This window comes from Numenius arquata, chromosome 3 (assembly GCF_964106895.1).
Source record: "Numenius arquata chromosome 3, bNumArq3.hap1.1, whole genome shotgun sequence".
In the NCBI taxonomy this organism is placed as follows: Eukaryota; Metazoa; Chordata; class Aves; order Charadriiformes; family Scolopacidae; genus Numenius; species Numenius arquata.
In genome coordinates, this window is record NC_133578.1 from 14443931 (window position 1) to 14469253 (window position 25323).

The 25323-nt window shown below is 35.2% G+C and overlaps 1 protein-coding gene across 1 annotated transcript in view; it reads right to left on the minus strand.

The window, feature by feature from the left end:
- Positions 1-1408: 1408 nt before the first annotated feature.
- The window catches only part of PTPN4 (protein tyrosine phosphatase non-receptor type 4), a 71346-nt gene continuing 47431 nt past the window's right edge, over positions 1409-25323 (minus strand). Inside the window, exons 15-26 of the mRNA XM_074144707.1 lie at positions 20977-21136; positions 18115-18198; positions 17973-18029; positions 16433-16589; positions 14785-14951; positions 13262-13352; positions 13117-13178; positions 12202-12348; positions 9744-9872; positions 7864-8012; positions 4586-4721; positions 1409-2128 (exon numbers count right to left, since the gene is read on the minus strand). Coding sequence (XP_074000808.1) covers positions 2042-2128; positions 4586-4721; positions 7864-8012; positions 9744-9872; positions 12202-12348; positions 13117-13178; positions 13262-13352; positions 14785-14951; positions 16433-16589; positions 17973-18029; positions 18115-18198; positions 20977-21136 — 1426 coding nt within the window. The 3' untranslated portion in view covers positions 1409-2041. The remainder of the gene's footprint in view (positions 2129-4585; positions 4722-7863; positions 8013-9743; positions 9873-12201; positions 12349-13116; positions 13179-13261; positions 13353-14784; positions 14952-16432; positions 16590-17972; positions 18030-18114; positions 18199-20976; positions 21137-25323) is intronic.

The following is a 25323-nucleotide window of genomic DNA, read 5'->3' on the forward strand; positions in this document are numbered from 1 at the left end:
ACATCGATTTAAGCATCAAATCTAGAAATATAAGTAACAGGGCCACAGGCCACCTAATACTATATTGTTTTCTAAAAATATTTAAAACTCTGTCTTCCATTTGGCATTGTGGTTCACGTTTATTACTAAGTCCTAAGCCAGGACTTCACTTCGCCTGAATCCCTTTTCACTTCATAGTTCATAGCTGATCTCTTTCAAATGTCCACAGAACACAGTATATTATATAATATAATTCTTCAATAGTTAAAAATTATCTAGCGTTGAACTTTTCACTTTAATTCTATGCTCTATATAGCTTACAACAAAATTTTCTGGATAAACATTTTCAGGAAACCAATACAATAAATTAAAACTTTTAAATAGAGGGCACAAAGTTGCGTTGTCACAGGGCAGTCAAAGAAGCGACTGATTTTTTTCTTACAGTATATTACACTGGACACCTTGCTTCTGACTTGGTTTCTCCTGTACTGGAAAAATATTTAAAAACTGGGACATTTACATATCTTTAGAATGAGCTCAGATACTGTATCAAACAGACATTTCTTACAAATCTTCTACCTACTAAAATAAGAAGCAACCCATACCGACTGGAACAATTTTGCACAAGCATAACAGAAGGTGACTGGGGTCATTATGGAATTAAAATAAAGTTCTGGGACAACTTCATAGTGTTCTCCTCCCTCCCCCCACAAACAAACAAACAAAAAAAAAAATAGAAGGCAGACCTGTACGAACATGGCTTGAAATCAACTATGAGGACTTAAGAAGTAACTGGTTAGCAGATAATGGAATCAAATCACATCTGATTGTAAGTTCAACTTAATTATCAGTGCTATTTAAGAGTTATGTCCTAATCGAGTAAGACAGCTATTCTCAGCAAAAGGATAAAACAAAGTATCAGCTTCTAATGACCTACCAGCATTTCATAGTAAGCTGCTAGTAAGTTACTAGTTGGAAGGAATGAAGGAATGTGTCAGATTTTTCACATAATTACAATACAGCAGCATACAATGCTCATTCATTAAGTTGGCAGAGGTGATTTTGCTACCGAGAATAGCACTCAGGTACTTGTGTAAGGAAAAGAGGGAACGGTATTTCCATGACCCCTTGCGGTAACACATTCCAAGCACCAAGGGCCGTTTTTAAAATCTGAACCCATTAAGATAAATATGACAGGACAATACCACCCCCACAGAATCATGAGTGCCTTTCACTGGATGTACACTGTAAGTCTCAAGGCACTTAAGGGGTTAAGACATCAAGCATGCACTAGTTCCCATCATGTAATCTTAAATCACACGAATCAGAATACACCAGTGTATGACACACAAGCTGTGTCAAAGAAATGCTGTTTATTTATTTTATATTTTTTTTAAATTTTTTTTTTTTATTGTTATTGTTATTATTTCGTACAAGATGCTGGTAAGTGGGCGTTATGCAGCTACCGCTGGGTTAACACAGCCGCCAGCTTTCCTCTAACAACCAGCTGGTCTCTAGAAAGGGTGTAGGACAAAGTGTGCTGCATCAGTAGGCAGTGTGTATCTATCTAGTATTGGCAATATTGCTAATGTTGTAAAAAACAAAACAGTGAGAGTCTGTACATAGTAAATAAACCTAGCACTGGAAAAAGACCATGGCTTAGTGTATTTTTTCATTTGTTTTTCATTTTAAGAGACATGGGTGTAAAACAGAGTGAAATAATTCCAAGCCTTGTTTGTAGCAATTCAACCAGAAGCGCAGAATATGGCACTACAATGAAATATCGTAGATTACCCTGAACACAATTAGTTCTTTCAGTTTATGGTTTGTTCGGAGCAAAGCACGAAAATAAAGTCTTCAAACAGATGAAAGTTAGAAGAGTTTCAGAGACTGATTTTGTTTCAACGTAAAGTGCAACAGTGCTGAAGTTTTCAAAGTCCTTTGTCAATTCCTTGCTGTACTTCACTATCGTTTCCCGCAAGCAGTATTATGGCACACAGAACGCTGCCAGTTCTTTAGAGAGGACAGGATTCCTCAATTGATATCCTAGGGTTTTAGCTCTTTACTTATGCAGTGACGGTTGTAAAGGTTTAATAAATCCTTCTTCATACACCTTCAAAATAGCTTCACATACAAATCTGTACTGACTCTGAAAAGGAAAGTAGATTCAGTAAATAGAAAAGAAACGTAATCAAACCATGTCATTTGGAAGCAGAAAAGGCCTCTAAGGTTTTTCCCATCCCATTCCCTTGACAGGCCAAGAACTGTGCTTCAAAGTTAGTTTAGGAAATACAAAAACAACAGGAACATTGTATTAGAACATCTTGTTTCTCAACAGAAGAATGGGTTGAATGGCACTTTGAAATACATACCCAAAGTCATACCCACAAAACCAGTACTATTATTACAACATCACCTATTTAGTCATTTTCCGCTCTTTGTTTCATTGCTGAAGTTTCACTGACCTGAGGTTTCCACGCACTTGGATTTAGAAGCTATAGTTTCAAAGCACTTTTTCATACTTACATTAATTCTGGCGTGTTACTGGCACCTCCCTCTCAGAATTTGATGAAAAAGAAAATTGATTCATGTTTTAAAAAGCCAGAACTCCAGTTTCTCAACATAATACACTAACTCTGCAATGTATTCAAGCCTAGCACCTGCCTACATAGAGGCCTCTAATATTTTGTTTTAAACAAGTAAAAGCTAAAAACGCCAACAGTAATCAAATTAGAATATAATGAAAATAAAATGAAATAGAATAACTGTTTTGTAAAGCATCACAACTGACACCGAATAGTGGATAATGGTGTATATGCTGGTCAGAAAGCCAGCACGCCTGCCTCTTCTGTGTCATGGAATATCCCTCTCTATGCAGTAACCGGTGACATCGGACCTTAAATGGGTACAGTAAGTAATAGAATCATTATTTACTGTATTGTTGCACATATATTAAAATAGTTAAATTTATACACATTCATGTAAAATACTTATTTTGCCTCCAGTGTTTCCTGAAGGAGACTGAACTCTCCTCACACAGTACAGAGAGCAGACACCCATGCACAGGGCCATCTTGTGGACACTGAGTGAATCTTCCAGGAGATACAAAATCAGGCAGAGTGCGCCAAAGGAGAAATTATAATAGCTAGTGTTTATGAAATTTTAAAAACCCCACACTTCTAGTCTTTTATTATCCCTTCTCCCTCTGATGCAATAAAAACATGCCTTTCACTGAAGGCTGAAAATTCTGGTTTGTCTCCCACCTTTACTAATAAAACTCTCTCCCTCTCTATTCATACTGTATAGTCATCACAAACACCAAGGGCCATCCTTTATTATGTTTCAGTGTATCATCATGTTCCTCATCCTTCCTGTGCTAGCTGAATAATACATTTTTTTAAGTAGAACATGAATACTGGACAGCAGCACTGAATGACAGATGACCTAGAAATGGAGGCCAATATATACTTTTTGTCAGTCTGAATACTCTCTGAAGAACACAAAAGGTTTATTCAGATTTGATTAGAGGCACAGCAGCAGGGACATTAAAATTACTACAATGAGTAACTGCCTTCAGGTAACTGTGGGAGAGATTTGATACTGGATCTAATGCCTTTTCTCCTTCAAAATACTTTCTCTTTAAATGCTATATATAAGTAAAACTATACAACTGATTACTAGTTTAAAAAAAAAAAAACCCAAACCTGGAACTGGTCAAAGCTTGGAACAACCAAGAGTGCAGGCCTTTTTTTTTTTTTCTTTTTTAAAGACAACATAACTCAGTGTTTTGACCCTGTTTACATATTTTCCAAAAATGTAAACACAAACTGTTCTCAGAGAGATGCAACACCTGACTGATACAAATAAGAGGTTTCTAAATCTGTTCTAAAACTTTTACAATTCTGAAATATAAAACATTCAAGCAACATCGCAAATATCTCAAAAAAAACCCAACATCATAGATTCGGGAAAAATTCTAGCATCTTAAGATACACCAAATGTGAAGAGAGCATCAAAAAAATCCTGGTAGCAAGTTACTTTTTTTAGACTAAATACACTTAAAATTACTTTGATATATCTTGCATCAGATTTAATTACACTGATTTTTAAAAAATACTGATTTTTAAAAAATACTAATTTCTCTGATTATTTCTTTTTAATTAAGTCACTACAGGGCAGAGTTAAAGCTTGCTTTCATAATGACTAAGGCAACAAAATCACTGAATTGCATCACAGAATTGCATGTCTTGGGTCTTTTTGTGTTTACCTTTTATACTACTCCCATTCTTAACACCAGGAATTAGGCTCCTCCTTTCTCCACTGAGTAATTTTTACAGTGTTGAAAACTGGCCCTTTTTGACATTAATTGCCAGGTGCCCCTGAAACAGCTGCTGCTTTTTTCAAACTTTCTTTTTAGAAATTTAAGGAATTGCTTCTTTCCTTAGCAACTTATTCCTGTCTGAAGCCAAGGCTGCAGCTACACTGAGTAATGGTGACCTCTTTGCCATATGATCAACAGCAAGTATATTAAAAATCCATCTAATGATGTGACTAGATAATAAGAAATTATTCTTCTGCAACATAGAACAGGAAGTGTGATACTCACAGGTGTTTGGATCATCATGGCTCTTTGATCTCTCATGGTTCTTACAATATCTAACGGATAAACAGGCTGATTGCACTCAATGAGACACATAGCCGTCTCCATAGTGATAAGAACTCCTGTCCGCCCAATCCCAGCACTGAAAAAAAACAATAAAAGACCTCAAATGAAAAATGAAATAAAGTGTCTGGAATATAGTTCATACTTAAAGACCTTCCTTCTCAAGCATTCTCATGATTGATCGTTATGATTCCCATACTATTAAGAGCAGGAGTTAAGAGATATTGTGTCCAAGTCACTGGAAGCCTCCATCCTGCCTAAACAGAGTGAAAAACAATCAGTGCAGACTTGTTGGTCCTTTGAAGAGGGACTATCTTAATCCAGCCATTCACTTGAGCAGAATCTACACACATATAGTTATTCAGGTCATATTATAAATCATACTAATATCTAGATGATAATAAAACACAGAGATACCTAGCATACATTGTGCATTTTGTGCCAATTTCAGCATTGCTGAAATGACCGTTACTCGAATGTTGGGCTGATTCAATAAAACCTTTCTTATGTTCTTGAAGTGATCCATACCTACATATTTCAGAATAAGGAATAGAACAATTACTAGAAACCTTTGGAGGACAACAATAATGATAATTTTCTTAGTATTAAAAAGTACAAGAGAGATGTAACTTGTGTAGATTGAAAAGGAATACATAATAGCAATCCCTTTCAAGACAAGGAAGAACCATAACACATAAATCTTTAGATTTGTTTTATTTTTAAGCTAAAGATGATTGAAAATTTTGCCATTCCAAGATGTATCTATCTTGTTTTACATATACATACACTTTTCCACAAGTAGCAATCCTCAAAAACTGAATATTTCACCTTGAACTTGATAATCAGTTTCAAATTCAAATTTTTCATATTCAAGAAAATTATGCTGCACTTTTGAAACAGAAAGCCAATGATTCTCCACATTTGAATACAGGACCAAATCCATATTTTCAAACACCAGCATTATCTCAACTCATACAACTAGTATTTCAGTCAATAAATGAAAGTGTTTCCTTCTAAATTATTTAATATAAACATTCCAAACTTTGAAACTTACTTGTTCTGATTTTGAAGCATAACTTCAAGTTAAGCCTGGCCAAACTACTACTTTAAATCTTTGTCCAGAAGGTGGCATTAAAGCTACTATATATTTCAGTGATGTCATAAGAATTTTATGACAAGATGTAAACGTGCTGGTTATATAAAATTATTCAATAGCATTTTGTATTTCCAGAATTTATACTTATAGAATTTATATGCAGAATGCTTTATCAAACCCAAACAGGAACAGTATCTGCCAAAGAACCTAATGGCTCATTTCACAACTTCAAAAGATTCAGAGAAGGGCATCAACAACGACAGAAAGTGTGATAGTTTCCATCTGATAGCTATCAGGTAGGCCAGGACTCTTCAGCCTGGAAAAAGGAATCATTGACCGATGGAGGGGAACACCGAAACAGGATGTGAAAATCACAAAGAGCACGGGCAGGACAGGGTGGCTCGCCATCTCATCTAGAACAAGAATTAGAAACTGTTCAACTAAACTAGTAGGAACCTTGTAAAAATAAAAATGAACACAAGCTTGGAAATGTGTTTTAAGTAGTTAATGTAACAAAAAACCTACCCAATTTCTTAAGGGTTTTGTTGCTTTATAATCTCTCTGTGGTTTTTGTTTTGTTTTTAAACTATTATTGTACAAAAGTCTGCTCTACTGGCTGCTTGGATTCTCCATACTAAAGCTGGTGGCTTAGTTTTGAAAACAAGTTTTATGATGTTGTTGCACTAATGCCTTGTCCTATTAAATTGAACCGATGTTAAAAATAGCGTGCATGCACCATATGGAGGAACCCCTGGGCTACTTCAGCTTGTCTCACAAATGGAATTTGGTTATACTTCCCAAAAGCCACAAAGTTAGGCAAATGAAGTAAATTATGTTGAACTGTGATATTCCCCCTCTTTTCTTCTGTGAAGCATAAAACTGTTATAAATGTTGGTATTGAAATTATGAGTGTGGAGCTGAATTGATGCCTCATTGAGATGAAAGGAACTGTTCAGACTCTCCAAACTTGCTCCAGTCCCTCTGCAGACTTACACACTTTATATTGTAAAAGTTGTATTTGTCTTTTGTATTTTCCCTATTTTTTCACAACCATATCAACCAAAACCGTATCAAAAAGTTGAGGAACAGTATCATTTAAGACAGTGGCATTTTGGTACTGGTTTCCCTAGTTAATAAGATTCACCCTGACCAGCATAAAGCAGAAGAAAGAGCAAAACCAATTAAATACAATTTCTGATACACAAAGTGTTAAAGAGAAAAAACATTCTTCTTTGATCTTCTTCAGTAAATGTCTAGTTTACTTGTAGATTATGTAGTCTTAAAATTGATTTTATCCCTTAAACCTCTTAGCTTCTCTCTGAAACAGGAAGGATGCACACCTGACTCAGGAACACTGACTGTCTGGGGAGTATCCAGGAATTTAGAGGTCAAATTTTATTCACAGAAGCGTTCACCAAGAATAGGTAGAGCACATGTTCCATTGAAGACATTTGGCATTATGCACTATTATAGTTTACTAATTAGGCATTTTAAACGATTAAGATTTTGAAATTTATTACAAGAATGTAGAATGTTATTAAAAACTATTGCACAAGAAAAACAAGAAAAACACATTTCATGTGTACATAAAAATATGAATAACAGAGTTATTTTAATTCATGCCAAAAGTAAATTGTTGAGAAAAATGTGTCATCTTAATGTATGTATCAAAGTATCATGTAGCCTAAGACTGCAGACTTGAGAGAAAGTGTCTTTTATTTGATCATTGCATATACCACCCGCTTTTTCTGCTATAGGTTATTTATACAGCTATTATGGAGTTTTGTAGAATAGTCACCATGAGGAAAAGGTTCCAAAGCGTCTTTTGGCATTTCCCTTAACTATTATATAGGCTGTTAGCACAAGCATTTAAACTGTTAACAAAACAAAGAACCTCAAAACCAACAAAACCCCTGCACAGATCAATGCGTGTAGACACTCAAACTTTTGCCTGTTGAAACGTGATTACCATTTAAGCAATTGTTTCATTTAAATCTTGAGTTCTCCTGTCATCCCCAAAGCAGATAAAATTAAATGTTTATTTCAACCACAAAGCACAGAAAATCTATTTGATGATAAATAAGTTCTGTTTGATGATTTAATAAAGTTGGAAAAAAATGGATACCTGCAATGAACAACAACGGGTTCTTCTCTGCCAGCCCTCTTCTTTCGCACAAGACACACGAAGTCGAGGAAATCGCTGGAATCATCAGGAACCCCATGATCAGGCCATGCTATATACTGGATTTGGGTTAGTTGTCGGCTTTCCTCTTTCTAAGCAGAAACATGAAGTTTATTTAAGGATAATTCAGGTCCCATAAAAAAAAAAAGGCAAAAAAAAGGCAGAAAAAATAAAATAAAATAAAAAATAAAATAAAAAATAAAATAAAAAATAAAATAAAAAATAAAATAAAAAATAAAATAAAAAATAAAATAAAAAATAAAATAAAAAATAAAATAAAAAATAAAATAAAAAATAAAATAAAAAATAAAATAAAAAATAAAATAAAAAATAAAATAAAAAATAAAATAAAAAATAAAATAAAAAATAAAATAAAAAATAAAATAAAAAATAAAATAAAAAATAAAATAAAAAATAAAATAAAAAATAAAATAAAAAATAAAATATCGACGGTACATTTACAGCAACTTGCACCTGTAATAAAAGTGGCTCTAGGCAAGTAGCAGTACTTTATTAGTGTTAATCATTGCTCATCCTGGATTTTATAATTACTTTTTTTTCTTAGAAACAAAAAATGCAATGTATGTTTACACCTTTAAGAGGTTAAAAAAAATTACACTCCATGTAATAGCAACCAGTTCAAGGATACCAATGATCTACCTGAACACTAGATATACAAGAAGGTGGTCAAATTTTTAGCAAATAAATTTAACAGAGAGAAGTAGTATCTTACTAGATCAAATGACAGAACTGAGTTAAGATGGGAGAGGCAGGACTTTCAGAGATAAAAGCTCTCCTTCAGGCTCCGTGTGAACAGCAGCTTTGTTTTGGCTTTACCTGCACCTCTTAATTTTATCCAGTGTACTACACATAAGATGCATAACGCCTTTGTTTTCCACTGACTCCTGTCCCTTGCTCTAATATCACAAACATCTGCCCCTGGTTAGTGGAGGGGACAGGCCCTACAATCAGTGTAAAAGCAGCATTTTAAAGAACAGGAGTTACCACACTTTAAATAACCTTTAGGCACGGAGTCATTTACAGCAGTTCCACTGCTGATAACAAATGAGCAATTGTCTCAACAGGGCACCGGGAAGGAATTTTAACTGCAAATTGATTAAAAGGCAGCTCTATAAAACTGGCATCTCATCTGGTAACCCAAGCAGTGAGAAATGAGTACGTGAACTAAATTCTAGATACTCATTTCCAAACACTTCTGAGATTGAAATACTGGCTGGGGAGGCTCTGAAAACTACACGTGTCCTGAAAATCATGCAATGCATGTTCAAGAAGGTCCTTGTTTATGTGTAGTCACCAATCCCAATTCATCTTTCTCTGAGCAGGATTTATCTTCCATCTACTTGCACATATTCTCCATGATGGAATTATTAAGAACTGTTTGCCTCTACAAAGACAGGTTTTCAGTTGCAATAACGAAATACCTCCAGCATCTCATATTTTGAAAACATCAAGGGAATAACAAGTTTCTCAACTTCGTTAATTATTTTTTTTCCTTGGCCAGGGCATGAAAGACACCATTAAAGACCTTTAAGACATCTTTTATGTAATTTAAAACCAAATAATAAGATTATGGAAACTGAATCTTTGTGGTATTTTGCTAGTGAAAGGTTTGTTATCAGAATTTATGCTAGGTACGTACATGACAATATGAGTATTTTTCTAACAGCTTCTAGAAAGAAACAGTTCTATTTATGTGGATACGCCACCAAGATGAAAAGAAAGTCTGATTAAGTAAGTTTTAGCTAGTCTGTGAGAATTCGAATTCCACAGATTAATACTTAAAATATATATAATGATTTTACCTCCAGATTAGTCAATGTCATTTCTCGAAAGACATAAGCAGGATTTCCTTCTTCTGAATGGCAGGTAATCTGGAAATTCCCATAGGATGAGCTTCCTGATGGCTCTGGCCAGTACTGGTGGCATTTAACCTACAGTCAACACATTTTTAAAGATGCCCGTGTTTAAATTCACAGAGTATTATTTCCATTATCTCTAGTTCCTTACACCTTGCTTCATTAAAGACTATTTTGATCATTTTGTAATCACTATTAATTTACTTACCCAATAGACCGTGTTACCTAATTATTGTTTATAAAATAAGGTATCGCAGAGATTTCCTGGTTCTCTTTTCAAGAGGACACATGCACCAGCTCTTGAGATTAATTTAACTGAAGATAGATGCCTCTAATTGTCGTTACAATTTTTAAAAAGTGTATCTATAAATATTTCATCTTAACACTTGAGTGACAAAGATGCTGCTTATAAACATTTCTGACCTCCAAAATCCTAATCTAATCTTCTCAAAGCACATTTATATGGGAAAAGAACAAATGAAAAAAAGCGCGATAAGCTACACAAAAGTTGCTAAACTAATGCAGAAATTAGGGGGATGCAGATGGTGGATTTGTAAGACTCTTGATCAAGTCATCAAATGCGAATGAAAACTTCAAACGCTAAGATTTTCAGATATATTTCTTAAATGCCAAATTACAGAGGTCATTTCAGCTCAAGTGTACTTTTGTTTTTCCAACCCACCTGGCGATTCTTTAAGAGCAGCCAGATTTGCAGACTTCCTGCTCCACTGAGACATCCCGGCATGCAGTGGGATAGTGATGTCGGTAGCCTCATGATCAGCTTTAGAGCAGGGAGTCTGCCTATGGGTATAAGACAGATAAGTCCTTTTATTTCATTATTTAGCAGCTCTCCGCTGAAGAAGAACTCCACAAATATGATTATTGAAGGGGTGGGGGAACCTCAGAGAACTGCTATTGCAAGTCTGTTCTTAGCAGATCTGCAAAGAAAACTCAAATTAAAAGGGCACTTGTACTGAAATTCCCTCTAATCATGCTTATTTGGGAGCAGGCAGCATCATGCTAATATTGAGTCACTGAAAAATGGTTTAAAAACACCGCAACTCCCCTTCAATTATTTTAATTATATTTAGAGGCCTGGCCTCCCAGCAATATATGGTTATTAAAAAGTTAGAATATATACAGACAGCTGAAATACAGTTCGAGTTGACCAGAACACCCACAACCTACTATAAATCCACCTTCAAAGAAATCCTGATTGTGGAAAAATTTCACTGAACTATTATTCCTAACTGTCATTTCTGTCCACACACTCATCCAGCCAGTGCTACTGTGAATGCTCCAGACTATAAACCCAGTAACTCTGGAATTACACTGTGTGAATGACCAGATCTGATTGTTCTGCCTGTCTCCAAAGGACAAAGCTGCGTAACAAACAAAGCTACATAGGAGAAACTGTAGCTTAAAAACCAAACCAAACAAACAAACAAACCACTAAATACACTTGAGACCTTTCACAGCATGATACACAATTATTTGTAGTAAGTTATAACTCTGATTACTTTATTACTAGTAGTCTATTTTTACACATTTTTGTATGGAAATGACTTAAAGGACAAAGATTCTTCCACATGATTAAACAAACGTTTATAGCTACAGTAGAACATTTTGTGAAAAATTTTGGATTTCAAGTTTATTAAGGACTCTCTTATAGACAGCCATCCAGGCGTGGGATCTTAACACTACAAAGCTGTGTTAGGCTGCCTTAAAAAAAATTAATCTCTCTACATATCAAAGAACTAATCTACAAAAAACTCATGAAACTTCGTGGAGTTCCTTCATTTGAAGTTTAGAGAAAAAAATCCTATAAAGATAAATTCTAGTTGCTTTTTACTTTGGGGAAAAAAAAAAAAAATCAAACAAAGCCGCCTAAAAATATTTTAAGGAATATGTGAAGACTTCAGTGTATTTCAGAACAAAGTTTAAATATTAGCTACATTAACAATATCAGAAAGTTTAAAACATAACAGTCGTCATTGCAACAGTACTAGGAAAGCAATGCCCATATAAAAAAAAGTCATAGAATCACAGAATAGTTTGGGTTGGAAGGGACCCTTAAGGGTCATCTAGTCCAACCCCCCTGCAATGAGCAGGGACATCTTCAACTAGATCAGGTTGCTCAGAGCCCCATCCAGCCCGGCCTTGAATGTTTCCAGGGATGGGGCATCTACCACCTCTCTGGGCAACCTGTGCCACTGTTTCACTACCTTCATAAAAAAAAGTTTTCTTTCTATCTAGCCTGAATCTTCCCTCTTCTAGTTTAAAACCATTACCCCATGTCATATTATATGTCATAATAGTATATTCCTATAATCTTTTAAAGGCTAATCACCAACAGATGTTTAGAAGATTACGCAAGCAGTACTTAAGGAAATCTTTTACTTACTCTGCCCCGTTCAACTTGTGTTGTTAACATTACAACCATAGAGGAGCCTTGTTCCCAAGTCATCTGCCAAAAATCGGGACAAGTGTTCGGTAATGGACCTTGACAAGCGATGTACTGGTTTATTATTGTGGAAGAAGGGATTTCCATCTAAGAGAAGAAAAAGTCATTATTTCAATTCTTACAGAAAATTTAAGTCAGGCATCAGAGACTGAGTGTTTAATAACTAATACATTTTAAAAGCATCAACTACATTAATTCTATTTATTATAAATTAGTAAATATAGAATGACACAGATAAAAATTCTTCAAAGTGTTTCACACCCAAAATTATTACAGAGATCTAAGTACGCTTCACATATTAACTGACAGTTATGTAGTTACCATAATCAAGATTAATGGTTGAAAAAAGAAATGATAGACCAGTTGGCAAATAATTCACGTGCAAATGTTTCACGCTGTGTGGGTTTCTGACACTAGCTTTTAGAACAATTTAATCTTTGTTTTTTCTTCCTGAAAGTAAAAATAAGTAGCTGCAATTTTGTTGTTAGTGATGAGGGGAGGCAGAACGACAGGGGAGAAGATGTTAAAGAAAGTGCTGCCAGATTAAACTTCGCTGATGTTGAACACTACTACCACATTAGTAAGCAGAAAAGAAGATCTAATTCCTTTGGTAGAAGGGTAGCTTCTCTTAGCATTTTTTCTTTTTCTTGGTTTGATTTCTAAAAATACCTGCCACAAAACACTAGCATAAAAAGTATATTTACAGTCAATTTCAAACCATCTGACTACAGGTTTATCAGCCATTCCCGTCTGAACTAGATTTATGAAAAAGCTATTTTTTTTGTAATCAACTTCTCCATTAAAAAACTGCAAAATTACTTAATGTCAGAAGCTCTTTTGAAAAGTACTACTCACATTTATATAATTTGCATTGATGTAATCTTCATTACTTTTTAAAATAACCCGTGTAGCATCATCTGAAAAAATTTTTAGAAAGATGTTACTTATTTACTAACCACAGTAACACTTTTAGAACACATATACAAACACACATACTTACAAGGCGAAATGTCTCTGTATCTATTTTTGGAAATGTTTTGAGGTAATCTGGCACAAGACATTGTCATTCCAGGCTTTTTCCTATACAATTGCTAAAAGACAAAACTGATGGTCAGACCATAATAGATGCAAAAGACCCATTATTATATTATTTGCCCAGAGGCATTTTTTAGGACATAAAGTACTGAGCAACGGTAACTTCAACACATACGAAAATAATTTTCAAAAGAAAGCACTATCAATTTAGTTATGCTGTGGGATCACTGAAAATAATCAAGACCTCATCACAATTTGTTTAAAGACAAACTGAACGTCAGACTTCAAGCTTCCATAAGGACGCTGATCCAGAGAAAAGTCAATATTGTACACTGGTGAGGCAACTGACTGACATTCCCCACCATGACTTGGGGCAAGCAGATCGTATTGCGTACAATCCACCCACGTTGCAGTCGTTTCAATTTTATTTTTTTTTTCTGGATGTCCCTCTGTATTTCAATAACTAGAGCGAATCCTGAGCTGCCTTGTGCTCTTTTTGCACAAAATCACCTTCGAGGGGTTCCTGCCCTTTCATGCCTTAGCCATGCACTGCCACAACCCTTGTGCTGCAACGCTGTATCACTGAAATGATCCAGGTTCTATAAAAGGCATTTTAAAAACTTTTAAATATTGAACCTATTTGGGAGACTGAAAACATATAGTTAATTAGAGATTTTAACTAACTTTGAGAAAATCTTTTATTTCTATATATAAAAGTAAATTTTACCAAAGTTCTTAAATAATAGTATATAAATATATTTTATACATATATGTTGTAATACATAATGCTAAGTCTCCATTTAGTGAGGAGTTCACACTGCTGTGTTTTTTACAAACCTACTGCTTCCTGCTTTAAGTCACTTGATCTCATGCTTAAGAGATGAAAGAAATGGAATATCATCATGGCACAAGTGGAGGAAAAAGAAAGACTATAGCTATTAGCAGCTCAGGATCCCACAAGTGCACCATTCTTTTGAAACATGTCATAAAAGAAAAAAAAATCAACTATTTCCCTTAAGATTAGGGTTGTATTTTCCATTGGTAATTTTGCCTTCCCTCATTGAGACTGTCCATAAAATGTCAACAGTTCAGCTGTCATTCAGTTTCTACAGTAACTCAAATACGGAATGAAAGTCTGAACACAGATCACATTTTGTTTTACATTTTTCAGTCTTCATCTCTATGAAAGTATCTTATTAGCATAGGTCCCTGATAATCACAAGAAGCGGTAAGTAATTAATACAGGTATTTATAATAAACGATACTAAAAACCAGTATTGGGTTTATTCTATGCCATAAATTTGCACATACAACACAGGATTGGATTTTTTTTTTTATTTTTTCTTTTGAGAACGTAAGACAATTGCTTTGCTAAAAGATGCTGATGCTGACTCTACTGAAATTTAACTGAAATCTGCTCTGCTTAAAATAGTTACTACGCCAAAAGACTTGGAACTTTTACACAGCTACAGGCGACAAGGTACTCACATCAAACTGAGCCAAAACAGTTCCAGTGATGAGCCCCTCTGCCAGCTGAATCATGGATTCCCTCAGAGCGTTATCATCTTGATGGACACCATCAAGCGGAGATTTCTCAGGGATGTACTGGAAGTCAGGCTCGCTCTCCAGCTTCTCTTCCACAACATCATAGACAGCTATAACAAATAAAGGTATGAACCCTCTGTCAGTATACTGTTTGGCAAGTAAAGTTAACTCTAAGTCATTTATTTAAAACAGCAGAAAAAACAAGTGTTTCTCCTGTAGAAAAATCCACATTTATGAACACGCTGATTTTAGTCCCCATGAGCAAGGGCCAGTAGCCTTTACTGTTACAATCCATGACAAAACTATATTTTTGGTTTAATAGTATTTTTAAGTGAAAGCACATCACTGCTAAAATTTTGATCAAAACTCATGTTACACCATACCTTGTCTGATGTAACTCCCTAATCTCAGATTCTCACATCATCACATGCCTTTCAAGTCATTATAGTTGCATTTACATTTTCACTTTTAATTCACTTTGAACTGATTTTAGGCTGCAGTAATTAGGACAAGATGTGTAGACCAACTGAGAAAACGGCATTAATATATGCCATTATAATGCTATCAATGCTGTATGTGTGCCCTACCAATAAACAAACCGAAAATATGCATCTTCTACTATCCATAACAGAGACGTATGCTGTTCGAAAGTCTGTTTTTAAATGATATCCCATGACCATGAAGAAGGAAACTGCCAGCTCCTCACACCCAGAACTCAAATATTTTTATCCAGAATACACAGATAATTAACACACAATGGGAAACCGTTTTAGTAAATTTGTAAACAAAGCTAACAATTTTATCTGAAAAAGAAAGTAAGCACACAAAAGCTGCAAGAGAACGTAATTACACACAGAATGAGAGCACAAGTAAGTGGGGAGTGCAAATAAGTGAATAAAGTAAAAATTGTTTATGAGGTGGCTGAGGTACTCTCCTAAAGTAATTTCAATTATTCCGATTAAACATCATTACTTATCATTTTGCTTCTTCCTCTGCAACTGTGTTATAATCGGGATGTGCAGCAGAATTAAAACCAGTGACCATCTGCTGGCAATGCTTCAACAGTGCATTTCATGACTATATTACACAAGCTGTTATTTAGACTGCATTTTTAGCACTTTCTTGTATTAAGCTTCCTCAAGTAGAAATGTTACCAGTCGTTCTGGATGGTTTTAAAAACATATGGAAGGATTTTGCATATATCGACCTCCAAAGGCATCCGAACACTGAGTGTTTCGTGAGGGGTTGTTTGTTTGTGTTTGGTTTTTGTTTTTTTTTAGGGAATAACAGCAACGACAGAAACTGCATTCAATACCCATATAGCTTTCTGGACACTTCTATCAATGAGAGCAAGAACAAAATTTAAACTAGGTCTCTGTTAGAAATATTTGATCTCTAACTTTCCAACACTTAGTTATGTACAGTACAATACACTGTGTTGTTGCAATTCATTTTCAAGCAAGGGAGCTCCTTCTTACAAAGATGTTAATCATTCCGTCTCAGGACACAAAATGGAGGTTAGAAAATGAAAGCTAGGTGTGGGGTTTTATTTATTTATTTATTAAATTATTATTATGGACAAATCACTCACCATTGGGTCGAACTAGGAGCACAAGTTCCCCTGAGTGCCTCTCACAGCTAGCTTTAATAAACATAACAACTTGATCATGGGTATGTTCTGCTATATCCCTGCCGTTAATCAGTACAACCTGGTCCCCTTCATTCAAACGAGGGACACAGAGATCAGCCTGCAAGGGAAGAAAATAAATAAATAAATAAATCTGTAACACAAGTCATTTCCAATTTCTCACCTTAAAATAGCAACTCAAAGTAACTATACTTAGGGACTTGAATCCTAACAGCCTAGTTGCTATGGTTGCTGTATTGTATTCAAATGATAAAATTAAAGCATTACACAATACATAAGACAGCGCCATTCACATGAACTAATCAATTTGCAACTGGGAGGCGACTGTCGTTGTAACATGTCTTTCGGCAGCTGTTACTCCACTCCTCTGGTTGAAGTAGAAAGCTCCTCTGTTTGAATCACATTTCGTATGGGCAATTAAAAAGCAGGATGTTCTTATCTTTGAAGGGAAGGGAGTAACACGACAGAGCCTTGTCCAAATCAATTTCACAGGCTGAAATGCCTCAGGTGTGAAATAGTCTTGTATTATCTTACAGTTTGCGATAAGACAAGGACTGACAACAATGTACAAAACTCAGTAATCCCAGAGAGGGGAATCGGGTAATAAAGAACATTATAATAATCATAGTCTAAGCATCGTTGCAGAAAAGAAAGAGCACACGCCATCATCAATGACAACCACCAGAGAGTGGATGTCTAAAGCATTCAGCCAAAATTATTTATGTTACTAATTATTTCAGAGATAATAATTAATAGGGACAAGAACAATGTTCTTGGCAAACATTTTAATAGTTTCAAATAGTCAACAACAAAAAAAAAAAAAAGCAAGCTGTACTACTTAAATGTTAGCAAATAAACGGTCCACTCTACTCTAAAAGGTATAAACAGAGCTGACTCCAATCAGCTGAATACCAGGTCAGTATTTTTGGCAATCAACTGACAAAATATTGTGCCTGGTTTGAAGACGCTATTGATAGTCACTAAACACCAGTAACAACAGACAATCAGACCTGATGAATGATTCATGATGTCTGATTTTAAACTAAACCTTGCCTTTGTTCAGCTACATCTGTCACTAAAATAAGAGAGATTTGCTGTTTTAGTTATTTTTAACATCCTAAAAGACTCTTCCAATATATAATTTATGTGAAATTAAATTAATGTCTATATTTAAAAAAAAGTAATAAAGCAAATGTATTTTTAGGATAACACAGCTCAAGAAACAGAACGTACTGAACATCTGTAACCCTGTGATTTTCAGGAACTAAATTTTTTTTCAGTAAAAAAAAAATTTTTTGAGGATCGAAGAACTTTTAAAATCTGTAGCCCTGTTAAATTCTGAATGCACGTAATTCGCTGTGTTAGGATAATGTTATAACACAAACTAATTTTCATAGGCAACTATGAAATAATTTACAGTTTTGAATACATACTTCAAGATACACAGATATTGCTACCAAGTTTGGTTTTTTTGATAACTTACAGGTGTTCCTGGAGCTACCCTGGACACTATTACCGGCATCTTCTGATCATATCCACCCTTTAAAAACAAATAAAATTAGTAGGAACTCACAAACATCAGAAAATAATCTTAATAGATGTGAAGGGAATAGATGTACTGTTACCTTTACATTGAAGCCAAACCTTCCATTTTCATCTGGTTTCATTCTGATCATAACAAGATTGTCATGAGGGACACCACCATTGGGCTAGTAAACAAAAATTATATTACATTAATATATATTTTGTTCATAGTTACACTTGGAGGATATCGTATGTAATGATTTTGCAGTTTCCTCATCAAGTAATTGCTCCTGGACACTTGAGAAAAACATCAGGTAATAGTGCAAATGTCTTATCTTCAGTTTTGCATAGAAGGGAAAAGTTACACATCTAAAAGTTTTGGACGTAACTAAGTTAAAAGCGTGTTCTGTCAAAGCACGCTCAAAGGAAGAAGCAGTATTAGAAAAGACTAATTGCCTTCAAGCAGTCTTAAGAAAAACGGTTTACTAAATAGAAACTCCTTAAATTTGTTTTAATTAAGGCCACTGCAGTAAGAATGTAACATGATGAAAAATAAGGTAACTGAAAGTATCCTTTTTGTTTCTATTAATAGCAATATGACAGTAGTAAGCAAGGACAAGTTCAGCAACAAAATCTTGGTTCCGTATCCCCTATTCCACTTCCAGTGTGGTGGAGTATGAGGTGTGACACGTGCTTTGCACTGATCAAGCTCTGACAGTTTTAGCTGTTTTCTTTCTAGTTTCATTCTGATCACAGCAACACTGTTAGAGGAACTACCAATAAACCAGAGAACACCAGATACTTTTTTAATCTGGAAAAATCAACTTAGTCGATTAGTTAGTGCCATTGAAGTGATTTTTAGTTTGTTCCCATCAGTATTTATTTCACAGACTGAACATTAGTTACTGTTTCTATGGTGAGGATATCAAGTATTATTAAAGAAATTTGTTTCAAGGAAGTTCTCAATGTTACTAATTACAGCCAAAGCGTAAGACTTATTAGAGCAAACATTTCTATACGTAAGGAAGCTTAAAATCTGGCAAAGAAAAATTAAAAATTTGGGGAAGGAGAGGAAAGTAATAGCATAAGATACATTAATGAGAAGGAAGGGTGCTTAGGAAGCCTGATCATATGCAAATCATTTTAGCCTACGTTCACTGGCACAGGAGACCAGACTCGGGTTCCTGGGCACGATGAACAACCACCAAGCGCTCACCTGCAGTGTTTGGCAACTTTTGTGCCATTGCATTCCCCAGACAAAAAGGGAATAATAATTTCCTGCTTTAACAGGCTATTTTGACAGGTTTACAATGAAGTGGTGAAGAGAGCACTGTGTATCATCATTAATTTGTGTGACTGAAGGGACTCCTGGCCACACCTGTTTCCAAATACTTCTGGACGTTCTCAGACTGGACACTTAGGAATTGCACATGGAGTAAAAAGTTGTCATTCCTTTATATGTTCTACTACCTTTCTAAATAGACTCTCCATAGAAACAACAGACAAAGGCAATTCAATAGCTAAATGAAGTCAAAATGGTGAGCGGTTTTCCTTAAAATGTTTGAGCAGCAGCAGAGACTTTAGCGGTGCAGAAACCTGAAGGGCGTTCTGATCAGAAAAGCAACTTGGGGAAAAAAAACACATTCCAAATCCTCAATTTACACCAGCAGACCAAATTAGACTGCCTTAAGCGGGGCTGCATAAATGTGGCCCACTGGCCCACAGCAAACAATCACATCGACAATGCACAGAGAAAAAAGAATCTCACTCTCAGGCAGCTGGGTTGGTTTTGCAGAACTAAAAGGAGTTAAAAAAAAAACCCAACTGAAAGTTATTTTTGTCAATTTGGTAGAGATAACTGAATACAGAGCAGAAAAACTTGATGAGCAAAGTAGTGTTATCTTTCAAAACGGACCAGTACTTTAATATGACCCAGGTAAGCACTGAGAGAAGACAAAGCTGTTATAAATTTTGTTTATTTAAAGCAAAATTTTTTACAACATTCTCAAAATGTTTATAAATTAATGAGTTTCCCTTTTGCGTGTTATATTAAAACCGCAGCTACAAAATTAAATATGGGGTTTATGGGAATCTTAACTTTGTAATAAGGTCTGAGAGACCACCCTAGGCTTAGAGTTCAGAATGCAAATAAAAATAAACCAAAGGCATTTCTAAAATGTCAATTTTGGGAGCTGACTCATAATTTTGAATGTCTGAGGTCGGTAAAACTGTTTATACAGTATTTGCTACATGTGGATGTTAAAACAGTTATCCTATCCTGCAAAACATTTCTCATCCCACATCAGTACAAAACCAAGAACCATTCAAAAACTTCTGGAAGGAAAAAAAAAAAAAAAAAAAAAATCACAAAAATGGTCAGTGAGATCTCACTTCAGTCAGGCAATAATCAACTGACTAGGTTACTCATCTAGCACGTGCTTAAGTGTGGAAAAGGAACTTTCACTCAGATTTTTACATGCCTTGTCACAGGTCTCTTGGTAGTTTCTTGGAAATTCTGATGAGAAATGCAATCACAGGTTGAAGAAGCCTCTCCTGACAAAACTGCTCTAGGAGCTGGGAGGCACTTTTACTTTCAGCTTTTTGATAAAAGCGAGATTAAACACCAGTGGTAGTGTCTGCAATGTCTTCTTTAAAATCGATGATAAATGACTTCTCAAAGAAGAGGTTAGTTAGAAATATCTGCACGTGCTGGAAAGCTAATGTTCAAAATGTTTGCAAATCCATCCCAAAGCAGTCATTCGATGACAATTAACAAAGAACTACTCCAGCAGGTGATAAAAAGTAGTGGGAGCTGACGAAGAGACAGTATGTACAATGGAAATGCTACAGTGTAGTGCACAAACACAACAATTCCCTGAAATGCATCAGAATCAAGCTCAGGAAAAGTAGGACCATCATTCCGATAAAAAGCAGAACGGTCAAACTGGATCCAAAAAACTTACTGTGGATTTTTCAGGTGATGCGGGAACATCAAATGTTTCATTAATGTGGTTATCCAGTTCTTGCTGTGAGTGTGAATGATGAATTTGGTTCCAACTGTTCTTTTTAAATTGTTTGGGTGGTAACGCAGGAGGCTGCCCATCTATAGGAGTCTCTTGAGATCTAAATACCAAAATAGAAGTATGAAGTCGAACGATCATGAGATATTGGCAGTTTTTTCAGGGTTCCAAATAAATTGAAAATGCTAGAAGAAACGTAAGAGTTTGAGAGCTGCATATCGGTATGTATTCTTAGAATTTCAAAAATGTACTGTGGTGGAATATATTGGAAGTGTATGTCTGGAAACGTTACTGCTTTTTTCTTGACAAGCAACTGTACACAGAACCAGTAAATTCATCTTTTACACGTGGTGCTTTTTTTTTTTAAATGGTTTTAGCACTCTTAACCCACTTTATATTGGAACATTATAAAATTCGTTGCACTTATACACTGCACTCTTGCTAAAAAAATATTTCTAAAATAGATATGTCAGTATGTTTTCCTCAGTAAGAAAATCAATTAGTTTGCATATTAAATTAACGCCTGCCATTTAAATCCTAAAAACAGACACAAGCGGCATAATAACTTGCTTCCACACTAGCTTTTGATCTAAAAATAGGAGTGCAAGTTGAAGACAATTCAACTGTCCCCCTCCATTTATTTGAAATTCCCACTGGAGATGATAGTGTTAAATTTTAATTTTTCAATTTAAAAGTCTATGTATACATTTCAAGAAAACTTTGTTTTTTCCCCCGCTCTTGAACATATTCCCCTTTGAAACATGTGCAGCTGTGAAACATTTGTACAAATGGCATTCGTTGCGTACCTTTTTCACTTGAGCTATAACACCGTTACTGGAGATGAAATAGCAGAAAGCTCTATTTCTGTTTTAGGTCTGCAAGCACTCTGCTGCAGATTAATGAAAATGTTCTCTGTGTTTATGTATAATACGGATAATTTCCTTTATTAGTCCTTTTGGAATAAAAGTTTAACTGTATAATTTGTATTACATAAATGTATGATTCATCTTTCATTATATGGCTTTATATTTAAGAATTAAGAAGAACATTGAGAGGCCCAAAAGGGCAGTTAGCACCCAGCTCCCATTAACTTCGTGTGAATGCCAGTTTCTGAATACCAGCGACAATATATGCCTTCCTCCCCATGAACCACATTAAAAAGTATTATTAAGTAATTTAACGACTCATGACAACAGCCCACTGATACCGGTGGCAAATCCCAAAACCACCAGGAATGAAGTTACAGGTTGCAGCTGAATCTAAAGAGAACGCTACAACCAGAAATGGGTGCGTCTGTTCTTTTTTTCACCCACACCCACAGCCCCTTCCCCGAAGCTCCCCGGCGCTCCTCCCTTGGCTGAGGCAGCTTACCAAGCAAGCAAAAATAAATTGACTTTTTGGCCGAGGCCGGGTAGCTCTCTGCTGCTTCAAGAAGGTGAATGGTTCATCACAAGGTCGGGGAGGTGCACTCCCAGAAGACAGAAATAGGACGGTGCCCCTTTCGTTATTAGCAAGCTGTAGCGGTAACTCATAGCATAACATCCCTCTAAAAAGCCCGAGTAACCACGTGAGTAACCCTACTGTGTTTAACTGGTCCAGCCACGGTAAACTGCTAGCAGAGTCAGACTCGTTATGAGACAGCACAACATTTCAAGTCGCTGCAAGTTAGAAAACCTAAGGCACACATCAAATTCCATACCGTATAATTTGTTTCTATGCAATTAAAGAAAGGCAGATCCCAGATACATGTTTTCAAATAAAAACAACAACAACAACAACAACAAAATCAGATCACAACTGTCTACAGCTATTTCAAATAAAGGATGAGCCTCTTTCAAAATGCATGAAAATTGAATGGGAATGGAACACTTCATTTGAAAAACCACAAGTTTTCCATTTCAGTTTTAAAAAAAATTTAGTCCATTTTCTTAGAAAACAAAATATTGATATTTTGTCAATGTATGAAAACAGTACATTTGAAGAGATCCTAATAATATTTTTTCTGTATGTTTTTGCTTAATTTCAACTTTCAGAAAATAGTGGGGTTTTCTTCGTGCAGTGTTAAAAGAAAAAAAAGTACTAATTTTTCAGTATCTGATGTCTGAATAATCTCATGTTCAAAAAGCACTAGGGAATAAAAATAATATTTCTTAACACTTTTCAATGCAAGTGGCAGTAAAAAAAAGCATCCTTATATTTTATTTTTCAGGGTAAACAGCTTTTCTAAATTCATTTTTTGTGGAGAAAAAGAAAAATATCATGATTGCCAACATTTGCAAAATGAATTTTCAAGGCAGCTATAAATTATTTAGACATTGACTTACAAAGGTCACCCGGAGCCTTTTAACTCCCTATGTATTTATTCATTCAAGTCTGGCCAGCACAGATTATTCAGCTTTTTGAGTGAAGGGCAACAGTTACGTATTTTCGTGCAAAAAATTACCCTTGAGAGTTTTAAACTGAATAAAAAAGGAACAGAAACCATGAGGAGAGACACAAAATAAGTCATTCCGATAAAAGATGGGATCTTCTGTTTGACTAGATGTCTGTACATACATGTCAACAAACACAAATAAATTCCTACCGAACATACAAACTAATAGAAAAGATTTGAAGTGTTACTTAAAAGAGCGTTTTAGAAGCAGCAATGCAAGTACTGTAATACATTAGCATAATGAATTGTGAGAACTAACAATCAAGCCTTGGGCAAAAACTTCATTGCTTTATATTTGCCCAGTCAGCTTTGAATTTCCTTATGAATGCTTAGACAATGGCAGTGAAAGCAGCCTATTTTGCAGGCAAAGCAGCCTCTGTTACTGCATTCAGCGATTTACATAACAATAAAATAACACACAAACCTCAGCACTGACAAGCTTTGGGTATTTTTGTTACAGATATCCGGTCTGACCTTTTAATAGACTAAGCAAAAGTTTCATACACACCCCCATAAATTTATTAAACTAAACACACATCACATGCTTTTGGAATTTAAGGTTATAATTACCTCAGGGAACTACAAGCAGAAATCTCTCCATTTAGTTTTGAATAGCACATGCAGACGAAGAAAAAAAGATGTGGAATTAAAGGTTGTATTAGCTAAGCTGTAGTATCGCTCTGAACTGCACTGAAACTCTAATTTCTTTTGCTATGTTGACTCAAAGAGATCAGTAAACTACTGCCTGCCAGGTCAGCCCCTCTGACTTTCTTACACGTGTAGATTTGATCAAGAAATAAAAATTCCCAACAAATCAGCAGATGGATTACTCAAATCTTGTCACCCAGAAAGGTCAGGTTGCTTAAGAAATAGCTTTCTGGACTGTAAAACAGTATAATTTTAAGTTATATAGCTAATACGAACTTCATGACTACTTTATTTCATAAATCTCCAATCCCGAATCAATAACATCAACTGAAAATTTCAGAAGACCCTAACGGGGTTCACGTATTTTTGACAGTCAATGTCCTAATTCTTAAAAATATCTTATGCTAGATATCTATCTTGGGAGACCAAATTCCACTTTTAAGCTTCCAACAAGGGAAAAAATAAAAACAAAACCCCAAAATAGTTTTCTGCTTGGGCATAAAAAAAATGTAAAATCATGAAAAAGAAGCACCATAGTTGCATAACTAATTTACAAAACCACTTCCTTTCTTTTTAAGACTGATTTCTATGGTGATTTACGCAAGAAATCAGGTATTAAACAAACAAATCCCAAGGACGCTCAGGAACAACTTTTATAACTTTACTTAAAGGCACACAAATAAAAGAATATTTAAGAATTGCGCTTACTTCGCTGTATCACTCTACCATTCAAGTGTTTCTCATAAGTGACTTCAGTTGGAAGTCTTGGAACAGAAGGAACCTGACCCTGTGGGGCCTTTGCACATCAGAACTCTAGTATGGGCAAAGATTCACAAGTGTTCCAGTTTTGAGTCTTCCCTGCAATATGAGTAGGTTAAGAGACCACCAAAAAAGGGGATTTTGTATAATTAGGCCAAATTGCTGTTTTATAACTCTGAAAGCTAAATAACTAGCTGATGGTCAAAATTATGACTACTGTACCCTGTCATAAAAAGCACCTTGTGTTATTTTACAAAAAACTTAAAATATTTTGTATTCTCTGTCCCTCCCCAAACTTACACAGAGTTGTTAAAGGTTTTAAGATTACGTTCAAATACCTTCCCAGAGTAATCTTTCCTGAGACAAACAATTTGTTTATAAATATGTAATTATGTATGTGCTATTTTATAGTTCTCAAATGGCTTTGAAACCATTTGCACAATTTCCTT